General features: G+C 40.4%; 1 protein-coding gene across 1 annotated transcript in view; it reads right to left on the bottom strand.

Moving 5' to 3' along the window:
• LOC117339028 overlaps window positions 1-25,958 on the bottom strand; it is a 146,809-nt gene that overhangs the window by 63,192 nt on the left and 57,659 nt on the right. Inside the window, 5 exon segments of the mRNA XM_033900392.1 lie at window positions 8,792-8,863; window positions 9,425-11,170; window positions 15,500-15,654; window positions 21,922-22,168; window positions 22,955-23,749. Of these exon segments, the coding sequence (XP_033756283.1) occupies window positions 8,792-8,863; window positions 9,425-11,170; window positions 15,500-15,654; window positions 21,922-22,168; window positions 22,955-23,749 (3,015 nt within the window).

The following is a 25,958-nucleotide window of genomic DNA, read 5'->3' as shown; positions in this document are numbered from 1 at the left end:
CCCCTGTCCTACTCACCAATCCCTTACTCCACCCCTGTCCTACTCATCATACCTTTACCCCACCCCTTTCCCCCTCACCAATCCCTTACCCCACCCTATCCTCCTTATATATCCCTTACCCCACCCCTGTCCTACTCACCAATCCTTACCCCACCCCTGTCCTACTCACCAATCCCTTACCCCACCCCTGTCCTACTCACCAATCCCTTACCCCACCCCTTTCCCCCTCACCAATCCCTTACCCCACCCCTCGCCTACTCTCCAATCCTTACCCCACCCCTGTCCTACTCACCAATCCCTTACCCCACCCCTTTCCCCCTCACCAATCCCTTACCCCACCCCTGTCCTACTCACCAATCCCTTACCCCACCCCTGTCCTACTCACCAATCCCTTACTCCACCCCTGTCCTACTCACCAATCCTTACTCCTCCCCTGTCCTACTCTCCAATCCTTACCCTACCCCTGTCCTACTCACCAATCCCTAACCCCATCCCTGTCCTACTCATCATACCTTTACCCCACCCCTTTCCCCCTCACCAATCCCTTACCCCACCCTTTCCTCCTTATATATCCCTTACCCCACCCCTTTCACTCCCCTCTGATGGTTAATGGTTATACATTACAGAATGTTGCCAATAAAATGTTTTCACATATAAAAGATGAACAAATGCAAGCTAATTAGGTTTTGATAAGAACATTCCGTAGAAACCCAGACTTTGGTATACATACACTGTTACAGTGTTACTTAATAATCTGGATGCATCTTGAAATGTTTTTGTGTTTTATCATAAAATACACAACATTTTATCTGTAATTAATCTTGCTGATATAACATAATTCAGAAACATCCCTTCACTCACATACAAGTTTTTAACACATACCTTGTACTGTACAAGAAAAATTTATCGTAGCTGATTGGAAAAACGCTAATACATGGGGTTTAGCTTCTATAAAGTACAATGCTACTGACATCAGGCAAAACTGTGATGAAAAACAACATTTCAAAGATAGTGATGACACAAGCATTGTATATCTTGACAAGTGACCAAAGAAGGGTTTTGTACGGCCTCTCCCATATCCTGTGTGTAGAGACATATAATATCCACAGTCGTGTGGCAGACTAGCTAACTATTGCCATATACTTACCCTTCTCTACACTAATTATCTATATAAACACCCAATCCTGGTTTGTATTTTAAAATTTACACATTGTTCACACATATAAATTGTGTGTAAAGTCCAGAATAAAAAAAAATGAGAACCAAATTTTGAAATTTAAAGTATTTGATCACATGTCATGTCATCTGGTGAAATATAACTGTATTATTATATAGTGCATTGGTCACACCCACCGATATACAGATGTATCCTGAAACCTCCTAGAAGTTGGCAGACAAAGGTCATGAACCAAGGGAGATACTGTAAATCACTTATATTTCGCGAGTACTTAATTTCGTGAACTCACCTAATTTGACTTATTCGCGAATACATAATTTCACGAATTCTGATCTCAAAATGACTTTAAATTCGCGAATGATGTTAACAGGTCGCCGATATTTCCATGTTGGTAGCCATTTTGTTGATGAGAGTCATGTGATGGTACAAGAAAAGTCATGTGATTCAATCATGTGATATCGGTGTCTGGACATACTGAATTGTATTTACCGTACCTGTATACATGCTAAATGGCTTACAATGGCGGTGTCAGACATTGAACAAAACCCACGGCTCATTAAGAATGTCTGGAAGATGACGGGACTACAATAGATTGTGAGTTAACGTACATTGTAATTAACGTACGTGTGTATACAGTGATACCGATGAACAGCTCTCGGGACAGTCTATTGCGAATGGTTTATACTCCAGGCGATTATTTGCTCTGAATGTTTGAATTAAATACATAATTTGTTTGATTTCAACTTTGTTATGGTAAATATCTTGTCGAAAATCAAGCAATGTGAAGTGCTATATAAACATGAAACCTTACATAATTTACAACAGCGTGGGTAATAAAGTACGACCTATTCCGGGTGACCATCCGGGATCCTCGGGACCGCACCTATTGTACTTAAATTAACTACATGTAAAACGTCGTCTAGAAGTTAATTAAGTCCGAGCTCAACCACAATATCCTTGTTCGGTGGGTTTTTTGTGTGTGAAATTTTGGTGTTTTGTGATATAAAAACACACTCTGATATAAGTATGTAATCTATCACTCTATCATGACTTTAACGGCGATGTTTGCTCACCAACTAAAGATTACGGTAGATTCAAAATGGACGCCACTTAGTATTTTTGTCATTCTTATACAAATATTCGCGAGGGATTTGAATTCGCGTTTGACTCTCCTCGCGAATTAACGCGAAAATAAATCCCACGCGAAATATAAGTGATTTACAGACTCTTTATAGCAGTTTACATGCCTTAACATGTGTATGGGTACCACAACATTGGTTAAAATCACCAAGGTTACTAATAAGGTTCCACTTTTGAGCTTTTTTTAGACTTTGCATATTCTAACAATGAAATGGATTTTCTGTCTAGAGTTACTTCCCTTGTCAGGTTGACTCGGTAGCCATGCGTGATCCCTGATGTTAAGACTCTACCGTAGAACATTGGTTGGAAAGGCACTGGATATAGGGGACAGAAAGTCACTGGATATAGGGGACAGAAAGTCACTGGATATAGGGGACAGAAAGTCACTGGATATAGAGGACAGAAAGTCACTGGATATAGGGGACAGAAAGTCACTGGATATAGGGACAGAAAGTCACTGGATATAGAGGATGGAAAGGCACTGGATATAGAGGATGATATTTGATTCCCAAACGATGCCACATTGGTTTTCACCTGAGGGTTTTCCTCCAGTATCCAAAACAACATTGTTCCCTTAGCAATGGTCACAATAAAAGTTCTATACACAGCTAGCGTGTGGTTTGCAGAATTTGTAAATGATGTTGAATAAAGGTTTATTTTCATGTGGAGGCATCTATAATTAATCTTGACATCATTCATTCATTAATTCCTTTTTAGTAACAATGATTGAGCATCTAAATTTGATGTATACAAAATGTGATCATGCAGCAAATGTGTGCCACAGTTGCCACAAGCTACAGTAAAGTTTGCGGTGAAGGGTTGCCATAAAAGCGTTTCATCTTGTGTGGTTGAGGCCATTTTTGTTAATGAAGTTAACACAACCTGCCAGATTGGACAACTACAGGTAACTTATTGGGCGACTACAGGTAACTTATTGGGCGACTACAGGTAACTTATTGGGCGACCACAGGTAACTTATTGGGCGACTACAGGTAACTTATTGGGCGACTACAGGTAACTTATTGGGCGACTACCGGTAACTTATTGGGCAACTACAGGTAACTTATTGGGCAACTACAGGTAACTTATTGGGCAACTGCAGGTAACTTAATGAACAACTACAGGTAACTTATTGGGCGACTACAGGTAACTTATTGGGCAACTACAGGTAACTTATTGGGCAACTACAGATAACTTATTTGGCAACTACAGGTAACTTATTGGGCAACTACAGGTAACTTATTGGGCGACTACAGGTAACTTATTGGGCGACTACAGGTAACTTATTGGGTGACTACAGGTAACTTATTGGGCAACTGCAGGTAACTTATTGGGCGACTACAGGTAACTTATTGGACAACTACAGGTAACTTATTGGACAACTACAGGTAACTTACTGGATGACTACAGGTAACTTATTGGACAACTACAGGTAACTTATTGGGCAACTACATGTCAATTATTGGGCAACTACAAGTAACTGATTGGGTGAATACAGGTAACTTGTATTGGGCGACTGCAGGTACATGTAACTTACTGGATGACTACAGGTAACTTATTGGGTGACTACAGGTAACTTACTGGGCAACTACAGGTAAATTATTGGGCAACTACAAGTAACTGATTGGGTGAATACAGGTAACTTGTATTGGGCGACTGCAGGTACATGTAACTTACTGGATGACTACAGGTAACTTATTGGACAACTACAGGTAACTTTTTGGACAACTACATGTTACTTACTGTGCGACTACAGGTAACTTTTTGGGCAACTACAGGTATAACTTAATGAACAACTACAGGTATAATTTATTGGACAACTATAGGTAACTGATTTGGCAAATACAGGTAAATTATTGGGCAACTACAGGTAACTGATTGGGTGAATACAGGTCACTTGTATTGGGCGACTGCAGGTACATGTAACTTACTGGATGACTACCAGTAACTTACTGGATGACTACTGGTAACTTATTGGACAACTACAGGTAACTTATTGGACAACTACATGTTACTTACTGTGCGACTACAGGTAACTTTTTGGACAACTACAGGTATAACTTAATGAACAACTACAGGTATAATTTATTGGACAACTACAGGTAACTTAATGAACGACTAAAGGTATAACTTTTTGGGTGACTACAGGTAACTTATTAGACAACTACAGGTAACTTATTGGACAACTACAGGTAACTTATCTGACAACTACAGGTATAATTTATTGGACAACTACAGGTAACTTAATGAACAACTACAGGTATAACTTTTTGGACGACTACAGGTAACTTATTGGACAACTACAGGTAACTTATTTGACAACTACAGGTATAATTTATTGGACAACTACAGGTAACTTAATGAACAACTACAGGTATAACTTTTTGGACGACTACAGGTAACTGATTTGGCAAATACAGGTCACTTATTGGGCGACTACAGGTAACTTACTATGCAACTACAGGTAAATTATTGGGCAACTACAAGTAACTGATTGGGCGAATACAGGTAACTTGTATTGGGCGACTGCAGGTACATGTAACTTACTGGATGACTACAGGTAACTTATTGGACAACTACAGGTATAATTTATTGGACAACTACAGGTAACTTAATGAACAACTACAGGTAACTTAATGAACAACTACAGGTAACTTATTGGACAACTACAGGTAACTTATTGGACAACTACAGCTAACTTATTGTACAGGTACAGAAAACTTATTGGATGACTATAGATAACTTATTAGACAACTACAAGTAACTTATTGGACAACTTCAGGCAACTCATTGGACAACTACAGGTAACTTATTGGACAACTACGGGTAACTTATTGGACAAATTAACGTCAGGCAACTTACTGGCCGACTAAAAGTTACTTATTGGACAACTTACAGGTAAGTTATTGTACAGCTTATGAAATCTGTTGATAAAACTACATGTCTGTTTTTAACTACCTGGAAAAATAACATCAAATAAAAGCAACTTTTGTAACAAACTCTACCTAAATGTTAAATGCTGGACGGCCAGATGAGGGGTTTATGTACTTTTACATACAATGGATGTTTGATCTCCTTGATGATAATTAGTAGGGATTACATACATAGTTCCATCCTTTACATGTGTTAGCTAACAGGAACTCTACATAACAGTTTTAATATGTATAGAGTATATTATTTGTATGATAATGTAAACAGGGTAATACTATACAGCTAGGAGAGAGAATGTTTCCAACTACATGACAACAATACTCTAAAATCTGACAATTCTTGTATCACAATTTATACACCTGATTTAAAGTGTAGCTGTTCCTTCTTCAAATGAATACAATTTGACAAATGTTTCACCAATAAAAGTCATTTTAAGTTCAAAGTATTATAACAAGCTCAGTAAATCTAGACAAATTTTGCACGATCATTTAATTATTTTTAACATTTGTCATTTATGTAGAGCTTATGAGGTTTATCTCAAAACTACAATTTATTCTACTACAGTCCTCAGCCACGAGCAGTTGTGGCCCCTCAGGGGACATACAGTTGTAGCCCTTCAGGGGACATACAGTTGTGGCCCCTCAGGAGACATACAGTTGTGGAACCTCAGGGGACATACAGTTCTGGTCCCTCAGGGGACATACAGTTGTGGAACCTCAGGGGACATACAGTTCTGGTCCCTCAGGGGACATACAGTTGTGAAACCTCAGGGGACATACAGTTCTGGTCCCTCAGGGGACATACAGTTCTGGTCCCTCAGGGGACATACAGTTGTGGCCCCTCAGGGGACATACAGTTGTGGAACCTCAGGGGACATACAGTTGTTGAACCTCAGGGGACATATAGTTGTGGAACCTCAGGGGACATACAGTTGTAGAACCTCAGGGGACATACAGTTGTGGCCCCTCAGGGGACATACAGTTGTGGAACCTCAGGGGACATACAGTTGTGGAACCTCAGGGGACATACAGTTCTGGTCCCTCAGGGGACATACAGTTGTGGAACCTCAGGGGACATACAGTTCTGGTCCCTCAGGGGACATACAGTTGTGGAACCTCAGGGGACATACAGTTCTGGTCCCTCAGGGGACATACAGTTCTGGTCCCTCAGGGGACATACAGTTGTGGCCCCTCAGGGGACATACAGTTGTGGAACCTCAGGGGACATACAGTTGTTGAACCTCAGGGGACATATAGTTGTGGAACCTCAGGGGACATACAGTTGTAGAACCTCAGGGGACATACAGTTGTGGCCCCTCAGGGGACATACAGTTGTGGCCCCTCAGGGGACATACAGTTGTAGCCCCTCAGGGGACATACAGTTGTGGAACCTCAGGGGACATACAGTTGTGGCCCCTCAGGGGACATACAGTTGTGGAACCTCAGGGGACATACAGTTGTGGAACCTCAGGGGACATACAGTTGTGGAACCTCAGGGGACATACAGTTGTGGAACCTCAGGGGACATACAGTTGTGGCCCCTCAGGGGACATACAGTTGTGGAACCTCAGGGGACATACAGTTGTAGCCCCTCAGGGGACATACAGTTGTGACCCCTCAGGGGACATACAGTTGTGGAACCTCAGGGGACATACAGTTGTGGAACCTCAGGGGACATACAGTTCTGGTCCCTCAGGGGACATACAGTTGTGGAACCTCAGGGGACATACAGTTCTGGTCCCTCAGGGGACATACAGTTCTGGTCCCTCAGGGGACATACAGTTGTGGCCCCTCAGGGGACATACAGTTGTGGAACCTCAGGGGACATACAGTTGTTGAACCTCAGGGGACATATAGTTGTGGAACCTCAGGGGACATACAGTTGTAGAACCTCAGGGGACATACAGTTGTGGAACCTCAGGGGACATACAGTTGTGGCCCCTCAGGGGACATACAGTTGTGGAACCTCAGGGACATACAGTTGGGACCTCAGGGGACATACAGTTGTGACCCTCAGGGGACATACAGTTGTGGAACCTCAGGGGACATACAGTTGTAGCCCCTCAGGGGACATACAGTTGTGGAACCTCAGGGGACATACAGTTACGGAACCTCAGGGGACATACAGTTGTGGAACCTCAGGGGACATACAGTTGTGGAACCTCAGGGGACATACAGTTGTGGAACCTCAGGGGACATACAGTTACGGAACCTCAGGGGACATACAGTTGTGGAACCTCAGGGGACATACAGTTACGGAACCTCAGGGGACATACAGTTGTGGAACCTCAGGGGACATACAGTTACGGAACCTCAGGGGACATACAGTTGTGGAACCTCAGGGGACATACAGATGTGGAACCTCAGGGGACATACAGTTGTGGAACCTCAGGGGACATACAGATGTCTGTAGGCATGTACAGGTCTCAGATCAAACCAAATTCACAGCCTTTCTGAATAATCACACAGAACAAACACATTCTAATTTCGTTGTGTAATTCCCCCATTTTCCTCAAAGGTCTAAGCCATCAGTCTGAGACAAATGCAATTTGCCTTTAAATATGCCACCTTTGAATTTAGTGGCCCAAGATTTACAACAATATAACTTTACCAAGCTCACTTGAAGAGTACGAGTCCATAACTTCCAAATCTTTATTATGACGTCATTATTATAGTGACGTCATAATTGTCATGTCGGCGATAACAAAAGATGGCTGTTGAAAAGGCTGTATCCGTCTTTGACGATAATAATTTGTTCATTCATCGTAGGAGCAAAATTCCTGGATATAGTCTTTAAAAATTGTTGTCAAATGTAAATATAAGCATTGAACTGCTTTCATTTGGAAGTTATGGGCTGATGAATGCCAACTGGACAAAGGCAAATTCAATATGAAGCGCTAGCGTGCTTCATTAAATTTGCCTTTGTCCAGTTGGCATTCATCAGCCCATAACTTCCAACTGAAAGCAGTTCAATGCTTAAATATACACAGGTATTTTATTGATAGAAAATCATCTGAAATAAGTGACTGAATATCTAGTTTAGGCAGTGTTTTTATAGCTAGAAAATCATGTTATTTAAGTGTCCATTATAGACAGTATACTGTATGTCACTAAAAGGATGAACTAAATAAGACTGGCGATTCTACGAGAGTATGGTATATACAGTATATGTATGTTACAATAGAAAAAAAATGTAATATTTAGGTACACAATAGGTTACTTATAATGTTGTTTTACAGACAGCTATTAACAGAACTTTTCAATATTTGCTAAAATATTGGCATATATCAAAAGTTCAAACTGATTTTATGGAACATTCTTAAAATTTCTCTACAAAATCATCCTCGTTCTTTTCACTTGAATGGCCTACTTTTGACACCTACCCAGCTTGGCAATTAATGTTAATAGACATTCTCACCTTTCAATCATTCATTTTTCTGCAAACACAGTGTATAAAACAGACAGAGTTACCTCCCTTCCTCTAGGAAAGTACGTTTCTTAATGACCATACATAAATATCAGTGACTATTTAATGATACTTTACCTTTTTATACTGAGCGTTCACATTATCTGGGTCATCAGCATTCTGAGATCTTTGTTTCATCACATTTTTTTCCTTAAAAAGAAATTTAAAACAAAGTTACATCACTACATGTTTAATGGGAATCTGTAGTTCTCCCTAACTCAACAGTTTTACAGTTATGTGTGAACAGAGGAATTGTTTGTATCCAATCGCAGCTCCTCAAAGGAGTGAAGTTGCTCAAGGTCATCTAGCTAGTACAGCCAGTATATCATCCCATTATATGGTTAAGTACTAATTTGATTGCTGCAGAAACTCACAACCTGAATAGAACACAACAGAAACTCCCAACCAATCAGAAGGCTGTTAATACAAATGTACACCAACCAATCAGATGGCTGTAAATACACCAACCAATCAGAAGGCTGTTAATACAAATGTACACCAACCAATGCAATCAGAAGGCTACAGGAATTACTAACCAATAAGAAGGCTACACAAATCATTAATCAATCAGGAACCTGCAGGCCTGCATGTGTAACCAACCAGTCAGAATACTACAGAAACTCAACCAAGCAATATCAGACAATTACATTTGTTTTTTAACAAATATATTTACTTGAAGCACAATTAGTGATTCCACGCTTGAATACTCACTTCTAGATGGAGTAGCCCTCCAATTTTTTGGCACCAAGCTTTATACTCATGTCCGAGTACAGACATTTTCCTGAGAAAGTCCCGCATCTCATGAACAATGAGACTGCTACAGTCAAGGTCGTTGCTACATACACGTATCCATGTCTCTACTACCCGTAATACCCCTCGGTGGGCCCCTGGAATTTCTGAGTGTGGTACGTTGGTCGTGATTGAAGATTGTGAAACACATGATGGTGACCATGGCGATGCTGTTGAACCCATGGTTACAGTTGGTGATGCTGCAGATGTTGGTGAAGGAATGAGAAAATTAGACGTTGATGTTGCTACCTGATTGGCTGATGACTTTTCATTAATTAAACAATTATTGGCAGCAAGTTTGAGATGTTCAAATGGATATGGAAAATCAAATGCTTGTGGACTTTGACTAGAACTAGAAATGGGTGACGCAGGGGCTTCAAAGCGTACAGTGATATTAGCAATATTTTCCTCCACATCGTCGATCGATGACTGCATCGGAAGTGTTAAGGCTAAAGGTCCGCCACACTGTTGTGAAGGCTGTGTGAAGTCAGTAGTTGTTATGGTAACCTTTGATGGAGATTTTGGCATATTACTTATAGCTTGATCAGAACCGAATTCCTCGCCTTTTCCACGTCGTTGCACAAAATGAAGATGATCAGAACCATACGTAGACATTTCTGGAGTCGTTGAATCATTATTACTCATTCTTGACGCTAAATTCTCTGGCACTGAACTACAGCGTGAAAACATCGGAGAAACATCCGTGGCTGGAGTGTCCATTACAAATGTTGGAAGGTTAATAAGTTCTCTTTGAAAGGCGAGTATGTCAATATCGTTTTCTGATGATGTTACTGATGATTTGGAATCGGCTTTGTCTAAACTTCCAGCATTAATGTCCTGGCTATCCTTAGAAGACACATTGCTTTGTGACTTTGACAATCGTTTTTTACTTGGCCAATGAAAAAGTCTTGATTTGGATGCAGATGACTTAACATCCCCAGAAGAGTCGGAGCTACTGACATTATTATTAACTTGGTGAATGTCTGTTGTCTGCTGGTTCTGCTGCTGCTGTTGTTGCTGTTGCTGCTGTACTTGTATGTGTTGTTGTTGTTGTTGTTGCTGTTGTTGTTGTTGTTTAGACAAACCTGAATCAAAGGGATTGGCCAGACTTGTCCCAATTGCACGAAGTGCTCGCTGAGTGGTGCCATTTTTTGTTTGAATGCCATTTTGCTTGGCAAATTCTCGTTCTACTGGACTATTTAATATTGCTGGAGAATCTAGTTCCTCTGACGATGATTTAGTAATGATGGGATGATGAGACCTTCTTCTACGATTCACTTCACGTTTTATATCGTGTAACTTGGCTGCTTCTGAATTACACCTAGGTGGGCACATGTCAGCTTGTTCAAGATTTTCTGGAGGTGGTGGTTTCAATTTTGTCTCTGCAAATAATGACTTTCTCCGAATCATGTTTCCAAAAACCTTATGAGCAAGTAAACGTAAAATAATAACTGGATGAACAAGCATAGGAAGACCCATAAGTAGGAGTTCTCGGAAAGGTTTTCTGTCCGTCTCCGCGAGGAACTGTAAGGAACATGTCGGCGATGTGAACGGTGTCAGCATGGTACTACAGTGATTGTCCATCAGTCCACAGATACTCTGTATAGAAGAAGACAGTGTGAGGTCATAAATCTCACCTGTATCCTCATTTTCATCATTCATCGCTTCCTGAAAAAGAAAACAAAACAGGGTAACAAAAGCTACTAAATCATTTTCTGCATTCTTTGCTTGACAAAAGAAATAACCATTTTAGAAATCTTGCAAACACGGTTTGTAATCTCTGTTAGTGTTAGTGATAAACATCCATCCAAAGACCTAATATTATTAAATAACAAATACAAAACTTATATACAAATATCATGTATCTGAGAGGAAAGTCAGACTCAAACTAAGTCTGAGAGGAAAGCCAGACTTTCAAGTCAGGCTTCAAATAAGTTTGAGAGGAAAGTCAGACTTCAAATAAGTCTGAGAGGAAAGTCAGACTTCAAATAAGTCTGAGAGGAAAGTCAGACTTCAACTAAGTCTGAGAGGAAAATCAGACTTCAAATAAGTCTGAGAGGAAAGTCAGACTTCAAATAAGTCTGAGTAGAAAGTCAGACTTCAAATAAGTTTGAGAGGAAAGTCAGACTTCAAATAAGTCTGAGAGGAAAGCCAGACTTCAAATAAGTCTGAGAAGGAAAGTCAGACTTCAACTAAGTCTGAGAGGAAAGTCAGACTTCAACTAAGTCTGAGAGGAAAGTCAGACTTCAAATAAGTCTGAGAGGAAAGTCAAACTTCAAATAAGTCTGAGAGGAAAGTCAGACTTCAAATAAGTCTGAGAAGAAAGTCAGACTTCAACTAAGTCTGAGAAGAAAGTCAGACTTCAACTAAGTATGAGAGGAAAGTCAAACTTCAAATAAGTCTGAAAGGAAAATCAGACTTCAAATAAGTTTGAAAGGAAAATCAGACTTCAAGTCTGAGAGTCAAGTCAGACTTCAAATAAGTCTGAGAGGAAAGCCAGACTTCAAATAGGTCTGAGAGAAAAGTCAGACTTCAAATAGGTCTGAGAGAAAAGTCAGACTTCAAATAAGTCTGAAAGGAAAGTCAGACTTCAAATAAGTTTGAAAGGAAAGTCAGACTTCAAATAAGTCTGAAAGGAAAGTCAGACTTCAAATAAGTTTGAAAGGAAAGTCAGACTTCAAATAAGTTTGAAAGGAAAGTCAGACTTCAAATAAGTTTGAAAGGAAAGTCAGACTTCAAGTCTGAGGGGAAAGTCAAACTTCCTAGAGGTCTGAGATGAAAAATCAGACTTCCAATAAGTTTGAAATGTATAATCCTTAAGTAGATCATCAAAATATAAACAAATATAAACAAGCATTGTACAATTAAAGCATTTTGATAAGGTCAATACACGGTTATATCGACTTAAGAAAAAAATATTGACAGAGGATGAAGTCCTATAAAAGTTAGTTACATTGCTACCATGTACATCAATATGTAAAGTGATATAATGTAATAATACTGTCTTGAAAAGAGCTAAAGGAGCGATTTTTCCATCATATAACGCTTTGAATATAAACAGTTAAAAGGGATATATCATTAAAACATAACATTATGAAATACTGTTACACAGTACAGGGATGTATATTGTTATACAAGAGTTGTCTTTCTTGGACTACATTTTTTACATAACACTGAACGTCTATTTAATACAATTTGGATTTGATATTAAACGCCACAATATTTGAAACTTTCAATGAGTCATCTTAAAAGAAATTGCGTTTATTAATTGACTAAGATACATGCATACCTACCTACATGTACTTATAATTAATTGGGTTGTCCCCTTTGGACCTTAGGAGATTTTACCTGTATTGATTTTGGCCACAAAGCCATTTGAGTCTTTACCTGCATTATTTCGGTCACCAAGCTGTCAGGAGATTTTACCTGTATAAGGGTGGCCACCAAAGCCATGAGGTTTTACCTGTATAAGGGTGGCCACCAAAGCCATGAGGTTTTACCTGTATAAGGGTGGCCACCAAAGCCATGAGGTTTTACCTGTATAAGGGTGGCCACCAAAGCCATGAGATTTTACCTGTATAAGGGTGGCCACCAAAGCCATGAGGTTTTACCTGTATAAGGGTGGCCACCAAAGCCATGAGGTTTTACCTGTATAAGGGTGGCCACCAAAGCCATGAGGTTTTACCTGTATAAGGGTGGCCACCAAAGCCATGAGGTTTTACCTGTATAAGGGTGGCCACCAAAGCCATGAGGTTTTACCTGTATAAGGGTGGCCACCAAAGCCATGAGGTTTTACCTGTATAAGGGTGGCCACCAAAGCCATGAGATTTTACCTGTATAAGGGTGGCCACCAAAGCCATGAGGTTTTACCTGTATAAGGGTGGCCACCAAAGCCATGAGATTTTACCTGTATAAGGGTGGCCACCAAAGCCATGAGGTTTTACCTGTATAAGGGTGGCCACCAAAGCCATGAGGTTTTACCTGTATAAGGGTGGCCACCAAAGCCATGAGGTTTTACCTGTATAAGGGTGGCCACCAAAGCCATATGAGACTTTACCTGTATAAGGGTGGCCACCAAAGCCATGAGGTTTTACCTGTATAAGGGTGGCCACCAAAGCCATGAGGTTTTACCTGTATAAGGGTGGCCACCAAAGCCATGAGGTTTTACCTGTATAAGGGTGGCCACCAAAGCCATGAGGTTTTACCTGTATAAGGGTGGCCACCAAAGCCATGAGGTTTTACCTGTATTATTTTAGTCACCAAGCTGTCAGGAGATTTTACCTGTATAAGGGTGGCCACCAAAGCCATGAGGTTTTACCTGTATAAGGGTGGCCACCAAAGCCATGAGGTTTTACCTGTATAAGGGTGGCCACCAAAGCCATGAGGTTTTACCTGTATAAGGGTGGCCACCAAAGCCATGAGGTTTTACCTGTATAAGGGTGGCCACCAAAGCCATGAGGTTTTACCTGTATAAGGGTGGCCACCAAAGCCATGAGGTTTTACCTGTATAAGGGTGGCCACCAAAGCCATGAGATTTTACCTGTATAAGGGTGGCCACCAAAGCCATGAGGTTTTACCTGTATAAGGGTGGCCACCAAAGCCATGAGGTTTTACCTGTATAAGGGTGGCCACCAAAGCCATGAGGTTTTACCTGTATAAGGGTGGCCACCAAAACCATGAGGTTTTACCTGTATAAGGGTGGCCACCAAAGCCATGAGATTTTACCTGTATAAGGGTGGCCACCAAAGCCATGAGGTTTTACCTGTATAAGGGTGGCCACCAAAGCCATGAGGTTTTACCTGTATAAGGGTGGCCACCAAAGCCATGAGGTTTTACCTGTATAAGGGTGGCCACCAAAGCCATGAGATTTTACCTGTATAAGGGTGGCCACCAAAGCCATGAGGTTTTACCTGTATAAGGGTGGCCACCAAAGCCATGAGATTTTACCTGTATAAGGGTGGCCACCAAAGCCATGAGATTTTACCTGTATAAGGGTGGCCACCAAAGCCATGAGGTTTTACCTGTATAAGGGTGGCCACCAAAGCCATGAGGTTTTACCTGTATAAGGGTGGCCACCAAAGCCATGAGGTTTTACCTGTATAAGGGTGGCCACCAAAGCCATGAGGTTTTACCTGTATAAGGGTGGCCACCAAAGCCATGAGGTTTTACCTGTATAAGGGTGGCCACCAAAGCCATGAGGTTTTACCTGTATAAGGGTGGCCACCAAAGCCATGAGGTTTTACCTGTATAAGGGTGGCCACCAAAGCCATGAGGTTTTACCTGTATTTGTTTGGCCACAAAGCCATATGAGACTTTACCTGCATTATTTTAGTCACAAAGCTGTCAGGAGATTTTACCTGTATTAGTTTGGGAACTCAGATCTTGAGATTTTACTGTATCAGCTTGGGCACTCATGTAGCAGGGACATATTTTAGTGTGTTTGATAGTTTTTTTTTATAGGAGTTTCCCGTCCGTCCAACGTAATATGTAACGCATCCGTAACTTAATTCGTCAGTTATAGTATCGTCCGTATTATTGTAGTTATGTATACGTTTTGTGTGCGTTCGTTTCGTTTGTGTTGTACTCCGTAATTGTAGTGTCCGAGTTGTCAGTCTGTGTGATATGTTACGTCATGCAGTGTCTGTTATTTCATTGGTTGTTTTATTGGCGGGATATATTCTTTGTTAGAGTCAGACATACATTTTCCTTCTGAGTGGACAGGACTTTTACCAACTTGTCTGTGACCCGATCTATTCGCTTTTGTAATGTAATACCCATAGAGATGCGTGTAATGCACGGGTGATCTCTAGATCTGGACGTTTGGAGCTTTGAGCCATACTCAGAGTGTCCGTATTTTTATGATGACGTCTTACAGGAATAAAACCTCGATCACCACTATTACACTTAGAATCTAAGATTTTACCTGTATTAGTTTGGGCACTCAGAATTTAAGATTTTACCTGTATTAGTTTGGCCACTCAGAATTTAAGATTTTACCTGTATTAGTTTGGCCACCAAGCCTTCGAGAGAAGCGGCCTGTAGATGTTGATTATCATTCCACATGACAACCTGGCCCATGGCCATCAGCTCTATAAAACTATCCTCTGGGGAGTGCACTTGTAGATAGGCGTTTGTTGACAGTTCTTTGAAAGCTGAAATAGTGACAGATCAGAATTATTCACATATATATTGAAAATTAAAATAGATAAAACAATAACTTTTATTTTATCAGACTATGATGTAATATTGACCTTGAAGAGAGATATGATAATGACCTCTGTCACTTACTGAGTCTTGTTGATGTAAAGTAACAGAAAGGAAAAAACCAAGATTTAACTGTCCAACTCTAGCTACACATACATTCTTTTGTTTTGTTTGTTTGTTGAGTGTCCAGTCAGGGTCATATGAGGGCGGGTGTCCAGGGATCACTAACAGTCAGGGTCATATGAGGGCAGGTGTCCAGGGATCACTAACAGTCAGGGTCATATGAGGGCGGGTGTCCAGGGATCACTAACAGTCAGGGTCATATGAGGACGGGTGTCTAAAGTGACAATCACAGTTAGGGTCATATGAGGACGGGTGTCTATAGGGAGACACTAACAGTCAGGGTCATATGAGGACAGGTGTCTATAGGGACACTAAAAGTCAGGGTTATATGAGGACAGGTGTCTATAGGGACACTAACAGTCAGGGTCATATGAGGAAAAGTGTCTATAGGGACACCGACAGTTAGGGTCATATGAGGACAGGTGTCTATAGGGACACTAACAGTCAGGGTTATATGAGGACAGGTGTCTATAGGGACACTAACAGTCAGGGTCATATGAGGATAGGCGTCTATAGGGACACTAACAGTCAGGGTCATATGAGGATAGGTGTATATAGGGACACTAACAGTCAGGGTCATATGAGGACAGGTGTCTATAGGGACACTAACAGTCAGGGTCATATCAGGACAGGTGTCTATAGGGACACTAACAGTCAGGGTCATATGAGGACGGGTGTCTGTAGGGACACTAACAGTCAGGGTCATATGAGGTCGGGTGTCTATAGGGAGACTAACAGTTAGGGTCATATGAGGACAGGTGTCCATAGGGACACTAACAGTCAGGGTCATATGAGGACAGGTGTCTATAGGGACATCAACAGCCAAGGTCATATGAGGACGGGTGACTATAGGGACACTAACAGTCAGGGTCATATGAGGACGGGTGACTATAGGGACACTAACAGTCAGGGTCATATGAGGACAGGTGTCTATAGGGACACTAACAGTCAGGGTCATATGAGGACAGGTGTCTATAGGGACACTAACAGTCAGGGTCATATGAGGACAGGTCGCTATAGGGACATCAACAGCCAGGGTCATATGAGGACAGGTGTCTATAGGGACACTAACAGTCAGGGTCATATGAGGACAGGTGTCCATAGGGACACTAACAGTCAGGGTCATATGAAGACAGGTGTCTATAGGGACACTAACAGTCAGGGTCATATGAGGACGGGTGTCTATAGGGAGACACTAACGGTTAGGGTCATATGAGGACAGGTGTCTATAGGGACACTAACAGTCAGGGTCATATGAGGACAGGTGTCTATAGGGACACTAACAGTCAGGGTCATATGAGGACAGGTGTCTATAGGGACACTAACAGTCAGGGTCATATCAGGACAGGTGTCCATAGGGACACTAACAGTCAGGGTCATATGAGGACAGGTGTCTATAGGGACACTAACAGTCAGGGTCATATCAGGACAGGTGTCTATAGGGACACTAACAGTCAGGGTCATATCAGGACAGGTGTCTATAGGGACACTAACAGTCAGGGTCATATCAGGACAGGTGTCTATAGGGAGACACTAACAGTCAGGGTCATATGAGGACAGGTGTCTATAGGGACACTAACAGTCAGGGTCATATGAGGATGGGTGTCTATAGGGACACTAACAGTTAGAGTCATATGAGGACAGGTGTCTATAGGGACACTAACAGTTAGGGTCATATGAGGACAGGTGTCTATAGGGACACTAACAGTTAGGGTCATATGAGGACAGGTGTCTATAGGGACACTAACAGTTAGAGTCATATGAGGACAGGTGTCTATAGGGACACTAACAGTTAGGGTCATATGAGGACAGGTGTCTATAGGGACACTAACAGTTAGGGTCATATGAGGACAGGTGTCTATAGGGACACTAACAGTTAGAGTCATATCAGGACGGGTGTCTATAGGGACACCGACAATCATGGTCATATGAGGACAGGTGTCTATAGGGACACTAACAGTCAGGGTCATATGAGGACAGGTGTCTATAGGGACACTAACAGTTAGAGTCATATGAGGACAGGTGTCTATAGGGACACTAACAGTCAGGGTCATATGAGGACAGGTGTCTATAGGGACACTAACAGTCAGGGTCACATGAGGACAGGTGTCTATAGGGACACCGACAGTCAGGGTCATATGAGGACAGGTGTCTATAGGGACACCGACAGTCAGGGTCATATCAGGACGGGTGTCTATAGGGACACCGACAGTCAGGGTCATATGAGGACAGGTGTCTATAGGGACACTAACAGTCAGGGTCATATGAGGACAGGTGTCTATAGGGACACTAACAGTCAGGGTCATATGAGGACAGGTGTCTATAGGGACACTAACAGTCAGGGTCATATGAGGACAGGTGTCTATAGGGACACTAACAGTCAGGGTCATATGAGGACAGGTGTCTATAGGGACACTAACAGTTAGAGTCATATCAGGACAGGTGTCTATAGGGACACTAACAGTCAGGGTCATATGAGGACAGGTGTCTATAGGGACACTAACAGTTAGGGTCATATGAGGACAGGTGCCTATAGGGACACTAACAGTCAGGGTTATATGAGGACAGGTGTCTATAGGGACACTAACAGTCAGGGTCATATCAGGACAGGTGTCTATAGGGACACTAAAAGTTAGGGTCATATCAGGACAGGTGTCTATAGGGACACTAACAGTTAGGGTCATATGAGGATGGGTGTCTATAGGGACACTAACAGTTAGGGTCATATGAGGACAGGTGTCTATAGGGACACTAACAGTCAGGGTCATATGAGGATAGGTGTCTTATGAGGACATGTGTCTATAGGGACACTAACAGTCAGGGTCATATGAGGACAGGTGTCTATAGGGACACTTACAGTTAGGGTCATATGAGGACAGGTGTCTATAGGGACACTAACAGTCAGGGTCATATGAGGACAGGTGTCCATAGGGACACTAACAGTCAGGGTCATATGAGGACAGGTGTCTATAGGGACACTAACAGTCAGGGTCATATGAGGATGGGTGTCTATAGGGACACTAACAGTTAGGGTCATATGAGGACAGGTGTCTATAGGGACACTAACAGTCAGGGTCATATCAGGACAGGTGTCTATAGGGACACTAACAGTCAGGGTCATATGAGGACAGGTGTCTATAGGGACACTAACAGTTAGGGTCATATGAGGACAGGTGTCTATAGGGACACTAACAGTCAGGGTCATATGAGGACAGGTGTCTATAGGGACACTTACAGTTAGGGTCATATGAGGACGGGTGACTATAGGGACACTAACAGTCAGGGTCATATGAGGATGGGTGTCTATAGGGACACTTACAGTCAGGGTCATATGAGGACAGGTGTCTATAGGGACACTAACAGTTAGGGTCATATGAGGATGGGTGTCTATAGGGACACTAACAGTCAGGGTTATATGAGGACAGGTGTCTATAGGGACACTAACAGTCAGGGTCATATGAGGACAGGTGTCTTATGAGGACATGTGTCTATAGGGACACTAACAGTCAGGGTCATATGAGGACAGGTGTCTATAGGGACACTAACAGTCAGGGTTATATGAGGACGGGTGTCTATAGGGACACTAACAGTCGGGGTCATATGAGGACAGGTGTCTTATGAGGACATGTGTCTATAGGGACACTAACAGTCAGGGTCATATGAGGACAGGTGTCTATAGGGACACTAACAGTCAGGGTTATAGGAGGACGGGTGTCTATAGGGACACTAACAGTCGGGGTCATATGAGGACAGGTGTCTTATGAGGACAGGTGTCTATAGGGACACTAACAGCCAGGGTTATATGAGGAAGGGTCAAGCAAAACTAATATGGAACTGAGTTACCCAAAATAAACAAACAGAAGTAGAAGTGTCTAATAAGCTGTTAATGTAATAGATTTTGATTATTTGTTTGTATAGCTGTTACGTGTGTCAAATTGGCCATGGTAATAAACCCATCAACTCTATTAAAGCCTACAGTATACAAAAACATTAATGTGTTCTACCACACCACATCACTTTCTCAATTACTTTGTGCCATTTCAGTATCGATTAGCTGTTATGTAATCTTAGATGTTGCTAATTAATTGCTCCAGAATCCTTCCAACACTAAGGTGTCCTCAGGTAAAGATCATCTGAGTGTTTGACTTCAAAGGTAGGGTCACATATACCAATTAGCCATACAAGTTTTAAAACAACCCTGATCAACATTCTTCACAAACGCTATTGAAACAGAAGTATGAGGAGTACTAGACTAATTTAGATACAGGTGTATTTTTGAAGAGCCATGACATGAACATATAACCGTTTGGTCAATGACTATAGTGTTAAAATTGATTCTAGCCTCATAATCAGCACGTCCTTATATTACTGACTCCCATCCCTCACATGCCCTACCTTGTTGCTTGGCACTATACTGGGTTCCTTATTATCTCCAGATTTTAGGTAAAAAACACTCAATGTGAATTTTAAGAATACTTTAAAATGTTTCTTTTTAACCATCATACTTGTAATTAACGAGACATATCGAAGGTTGTTTTCAGCCAACTCATTATTATCAGAAAGTCCTGAGACATATCGAAGGTTTTTTTCAGCCAACTCATTATTATCAGAAAGTCCCAAGTGTTTTTCTCATTACACATTATACAGTTATATCCATTAAAATAGACAATGTTTTTGTAAGGAAATATCGTAGATCTTACGCAATTTAGGATTAGATGAAACCTGTACATTAATCTGACTAGAGGACAACTGTAGGTTGGTCAGATAGAGCAATGGAAGCTATTCAGATTCTCGACTCTGTAAGCCTAATTGCAGCAAAGAAGAAGCAATGTTTACAAGAACTGAGATACCTAGCTCACCTGTGATACAATGTAGGTAGTATTTACCTGTGTATCATTAAACCTAATGGGGCTCCCCAAGGGAAATTGGAAAAAGTCATGTACTTTGGAAATTTCTGTTATTTATTTTTTTGCAGATCAGAAGGAATCTGCGATAAATGCAAAAATTACCTCCCCATGAAAAATAAACCAGTTATGAACTTTCAACTGAACAAAATAAGCATCCTCTTAAAGTCAGAAAGAATACATAATTTCAACATCAACTTCAGAAAATCATTTTACAAAGAAGGAAATGATATACCGTATTTGACCTAATAAGGGCGCAGGGCGCGGGTAAATGACAGTGGGGGCGCCCTTATTAAGATTAGTTATTCTGAAGTTTTATGAAACAGACTATACCTTATAGCAGAATACCCAAGGTTGTGGAAACGGTAAAATATTCAGTCATAAAAATATTCCAGATGAAGATATCTATTCATTATCATATATTAAGCTTAAACATCACTTGAATACTCCTGTAAACTTGTAAACCATGCCAGCTGATCTTTAGACCAGAGAACGTGTGTTCCACCATTTATGTTCAAATGGAACTCTTTTGTGTTCTATTTATAGAAACAGGTGATTTCCCAGATCATATCAGACATCGTTTTCTTTGACCTAATAATTGATTTACAATGTCTTTTACTAGCTTTCTGTTCTGAACAAAAGTTATTTATCAACAAGAATGAAGTCTTTACTTTATCTTCAAATAAAGATGGTAAGTTATTATTTGTATGTGTGTTTAGTTTTGGGTGCTGAGAACTTTGCACTGACATGTCATATGTAGCCTGTAGGAATACACAAAATGTGGCGAAAACATGTGTTCCAGTTACTTAATTTGCTGAAGAAAATTGAACACATAAGTAGTAAAATATTTCACATGAATTATTACTTTTTAACACCATTTTGACACTCAGTCATAGATTTATTTCCTTGAAAAAAGGTAGGGGCGCCCTTATTAGGGTAGGCGCCCTTATTAGGTCAAATACGGTATATGCTACATTGGATGTGAGCTGACACAATGCAGAGGACAGAGCCAAACCACCCGAGGAAACTGTGGGCAGTTGAGGAAGTATTGAGATTTCAATATTATATGCAAGACCTCTGATAGATTTTACGAAATGTAGGAGAAATATACTATGGAATATAATGAAGTTATAACTTTTTGATGAAATAATTAACCTGTATCACTCCAAGACTGAGAAGAGTACCTACGCTTTCTGTCAAACAAGTCAACACGACCACCAAGTTTGTGTAACAGGCCCATGTACACGAGAATCCGAGCGGCATGGTACTTGACGAACTTTGCATACTTGGTACTGTGATTGGTGTAATACCATTCATCGCTGGGCAACAGTAGCTGCATCAACATGTCTGCTATGTCAGCATCACTTAGAACCTGGTGATGACTAGGAGTTAGGGCAATGGAAGCTAGAGACTGCAGCAGTAGGCACAATAAATGCTAGAAAAGAAATATCAGGAAATTTATTGATTTTTTTTTTTCTTATTTCACAAAACACCATTAAAATATTTCTATTACTTTTTTCACAATCACAGAAAGCAATGTCCTTTATATACCTCGGAATATTGATTTTTCAGCTGTCTGAAAAGTAATGCTTCAGAAATCACTATTTTTGGCAACCAAATGGCACCGCATAAACTGTACATATAGTGTGTAGATGTTATTGTTCATTTCATTGTAAGTAAATGTTAGCATAATTAACAATACAAGGAAATCAGTAAAAATGATTGTTTATACTCCGCAAATGCTGAATTATATAAATGTATATCAAACTACTGTATAATGTATACACATAAGTATATTGTGGAAGTGAAACATACTGTCAAATTTGTGTAAAATAATGAATTGCAAAACTGGGAAGTTATAAGATTTAACACTGCAAAGGGAGAAAACTGCAGACACATTAATTGTAAGTTTAATTTTTTTACCATCAACATACTATACTGATTCATGTACACATGTACTTCATAACATATTATTTTATTCACCAAAATTTTCTGAAAACTAAAAAAATCTGATGAGGAGCCCTTCCACACTAGTCTTACCGATGTAAAAGTAGAGACTATTGGTTACCCAGCTCTCGGCTACGGGACTAATGGTCGCTAGTTCGAGCCCCAACGTGGGCAGGGTATTTTTCATTACTCCTTCCTATTACACAGACAACTCTCTATAACCTGAGATATTTACATGAAAGGCCAACAAGCTGAAGAGATATGATATACTTACTGGATCATGGTTTGGGTCTAAGGCCTCGACGAGAGTTTTGATATGTCCACCACCCACAATACGATACTGAACCTGTAGTCCATGACTCATTACAACAAGGATCCGGGCACTTAGGATTTGTAAACAATGATGAGTACAGAAACGTGAACGAGTACTTGGTGTACATTTCTGTCGAGTTCCAATGATACGCTTATGCATGGTGATACTGTTATGAAGCACACTTAAAATCTGGCTAGGATCACAAGTTGTAAGAAATTCCAATGGTGTTTTTAACACGCTGGTTCCACATGAATTTGCATTTGTATTATCCGTATTTTCTGTATCATCTGTCTTTTCGGAGTGACCACCTCCATCTGAATGTCCTCCAAAGTTTTTCCTGAAATGAACAGAGGAAATTCTTTGAAATGTATTAGCACTGGTGTTGGCACTTGTGGCGGAATCGTCATGATGATGGTGGGCACATTGTGTGGACCCTCCACGTTGTTTGGGGCTGCTATTCGACGTCTTGTGTTTCGGGCTTTTGAGTTGAGGACTGACACCGTCTTGACCAACAGCACCACCTGGTGGTAAAGGGATACAGTCTGTACTTTGTAGAAACTCAGTGGAAGTGACCTCATGGTTCTTATGGACGATACAAATGTCAATGATACGATTGATGATGCTAAGAGCAGTGAAGTGTAGCGACTGACCGCCACGAAGAAGTTCTAAAGCTGTAGTCATTAGTTTTGTCAGCAGCAAAAACATCTTGAACTTTTCCTCCAAACTTTCGATTCTCTGTAACTCATCATAGCATGTCTGAAAATAAAATAAAAAAGAAATTATGTATTACAACACTTTCTAATATCTACATAATAATGATATTTATTTAGGGCTCAATGCTGTACCGACAGTCTCACAAAGGCTAGGACACACAAGCATTAAATAACCGCCTTAACATACTGTATAGCGCTTTAAACTCACGGGGTCAATATTCTGAGTTTTCGTTTTCCGAACATCATTTTGCTGACTTCCTATAATTCACAGATTTGTTGTATATCAATATCACATTTGGTCATTGCTATTTTAGTTTGCTTTGCAATGCATTCTTTTGTATAATTGTAAATCCATTCCGGTGACACAGGAATAGGTACACATGCATGCAGCTTGTCATTGTGTGCAAAAATCTGGCACACTCACTGTGTAATACACCATCCCATCATGCACCAGTAATTTCTCTCTAAAGAATCCACAGGTACTTTATAAGTAAGTAACATATGTAATAGGAGTGAATTGTAATCAATCAATTTTGTTTGATTTGCATTTGCATTTGGTCTTGCCACTTTTTTTAGAACATGTATGATTTGGTCAGTTTTCTATTATTTTTACTAGAAAGTCTGTTGTTTAGTAATTGGCCCTGTATTTAAATCATGTATCTTGAACCACGACTAAAACAAAGATGTATTGTAAAGAGGGCATCTCTTATCAGATCAGATTTGATTAACATGTAAATATCTTAAAATTATGTATTATGCTGTTAATTTATAATTTCACAGAGTAATAATGCGTACTATGACACATCTCATATTTCGAACAGTTGTTTAGAATTTACACATACATTGTAATAGCGGAATCATGAATATAGGGAAAATAAAACCCTCGCAATGAACAGTACTCACAAATAACTATGGTAATAATGAGTTAAACTACGTTACAGTAAGTTCTTTCAGTACTTTCAAATATACATGCCCAAAATTGTTTATAATTGTTTAGATGTTAAACTATATGGCAAATTTAAACTGCAGCAGTAAGTATGTTGAATTACATTAAATTTTGCTGAAGCAGGTTTTTTCAAAGTACTTTAAGCTACTACAATAATGTAACTGTATGTTGTTGAAACCATATCTGAACTGCGCTTTATAATCAATTAAAAGGGCTGTTTTGCAAACACAACAGGTAGTGAATTCCTTGTTCAGTTCATTCAGGGCCAACTACAGAATTTCCTTGTAGCTGCTAAGTCTGAAGGCTCCAACAGGACAATGAATTTTAACATTTTTGATGCCTGAAGTACTAACGTGGCTTAATTTAATATAACAGTGCCACAGGTACAAAGTAGACAAACACATCTGTCAATGGCAGATAAGTCCTTACCTACACATATTAGAAAACAGAAAACCAAACTGCACTCTTTCCACAGACCGCTTCATGGTTAATTCAGAGTGCACTTTAGTTTTTGGTCAATACATTGATAGATCAATTTATTATCTAGTTCAAACCTTAAATAATTTAAAAGGATGTTTTTCAATCACAATGTACTCAAGTGTTACCAGTAGGAGTTGTATTCTATGTTCCATGGCCAACTAAATGTAGTTAAGTTGATTTAAGGGTGTATGTTACATTACTCTACATGGAGGCTTAATTAACTTTTTATGACATGGATATGTTACATTATGGTGACATTGGAGACTTTAGGCAGTATATTACATGTGTTTACTGTGACATGGATATATATGAGGATGTATGCTACTTTACTGTGACAAAATTATGTTGTATGTACATGTACGCTATCTTGAATTACTTACATTGTATCATAGAAAACGTCTGTGAAATATAATTATTAGAAAATATGGATTCTTAAGAGACAATTTTGTGTGCTCAGACTATCCATGCTTAGTGGGACCCAATTGAATATTGGACCATCTCTGGTCAATGGGACCCAATTGTATATTGGACCAGCTCTGGTCAGTGGGACCCTCTTGTATATTGGACCATCTCTGGTCAGTGGGACCCAATTGAATATTGGACCATCTCTGGTCAGTGGGACCCAGCTGTGTCAGACCATTCCTGCTTATATTAGTGGGACCCAATTGTATATTGGACCATCCCTGGTCAGTGGGACCCAGTGGTGTATTGAACCATTCCTGTTCAGTGGGACCCTCTTGTATATTGGACAATCTCTGGTCACGTAAGAATCAGTTTTGAATATTTACATCGTTATATCATCACTTCAAAAAAATGCAGAAAAATA

The sequence above is a fragment of the Pecten maximus genome, chromosome 12 (assembly GCF_902652985.1).
Source record: "Pecten maximus chromosome 12, xPecMax1.1, whole genome shotgun sequence".
In the NCBI taxonomy this organism is placed as follows: Eukaryota; Metazoa; Mollusca; class Bivalvia; order Pectinida; family Pectinidae; genus Pecten; species Pecten maximus.
This window is presented reverse-complemented; position numbering and strand designations above follow the sequence as displayed.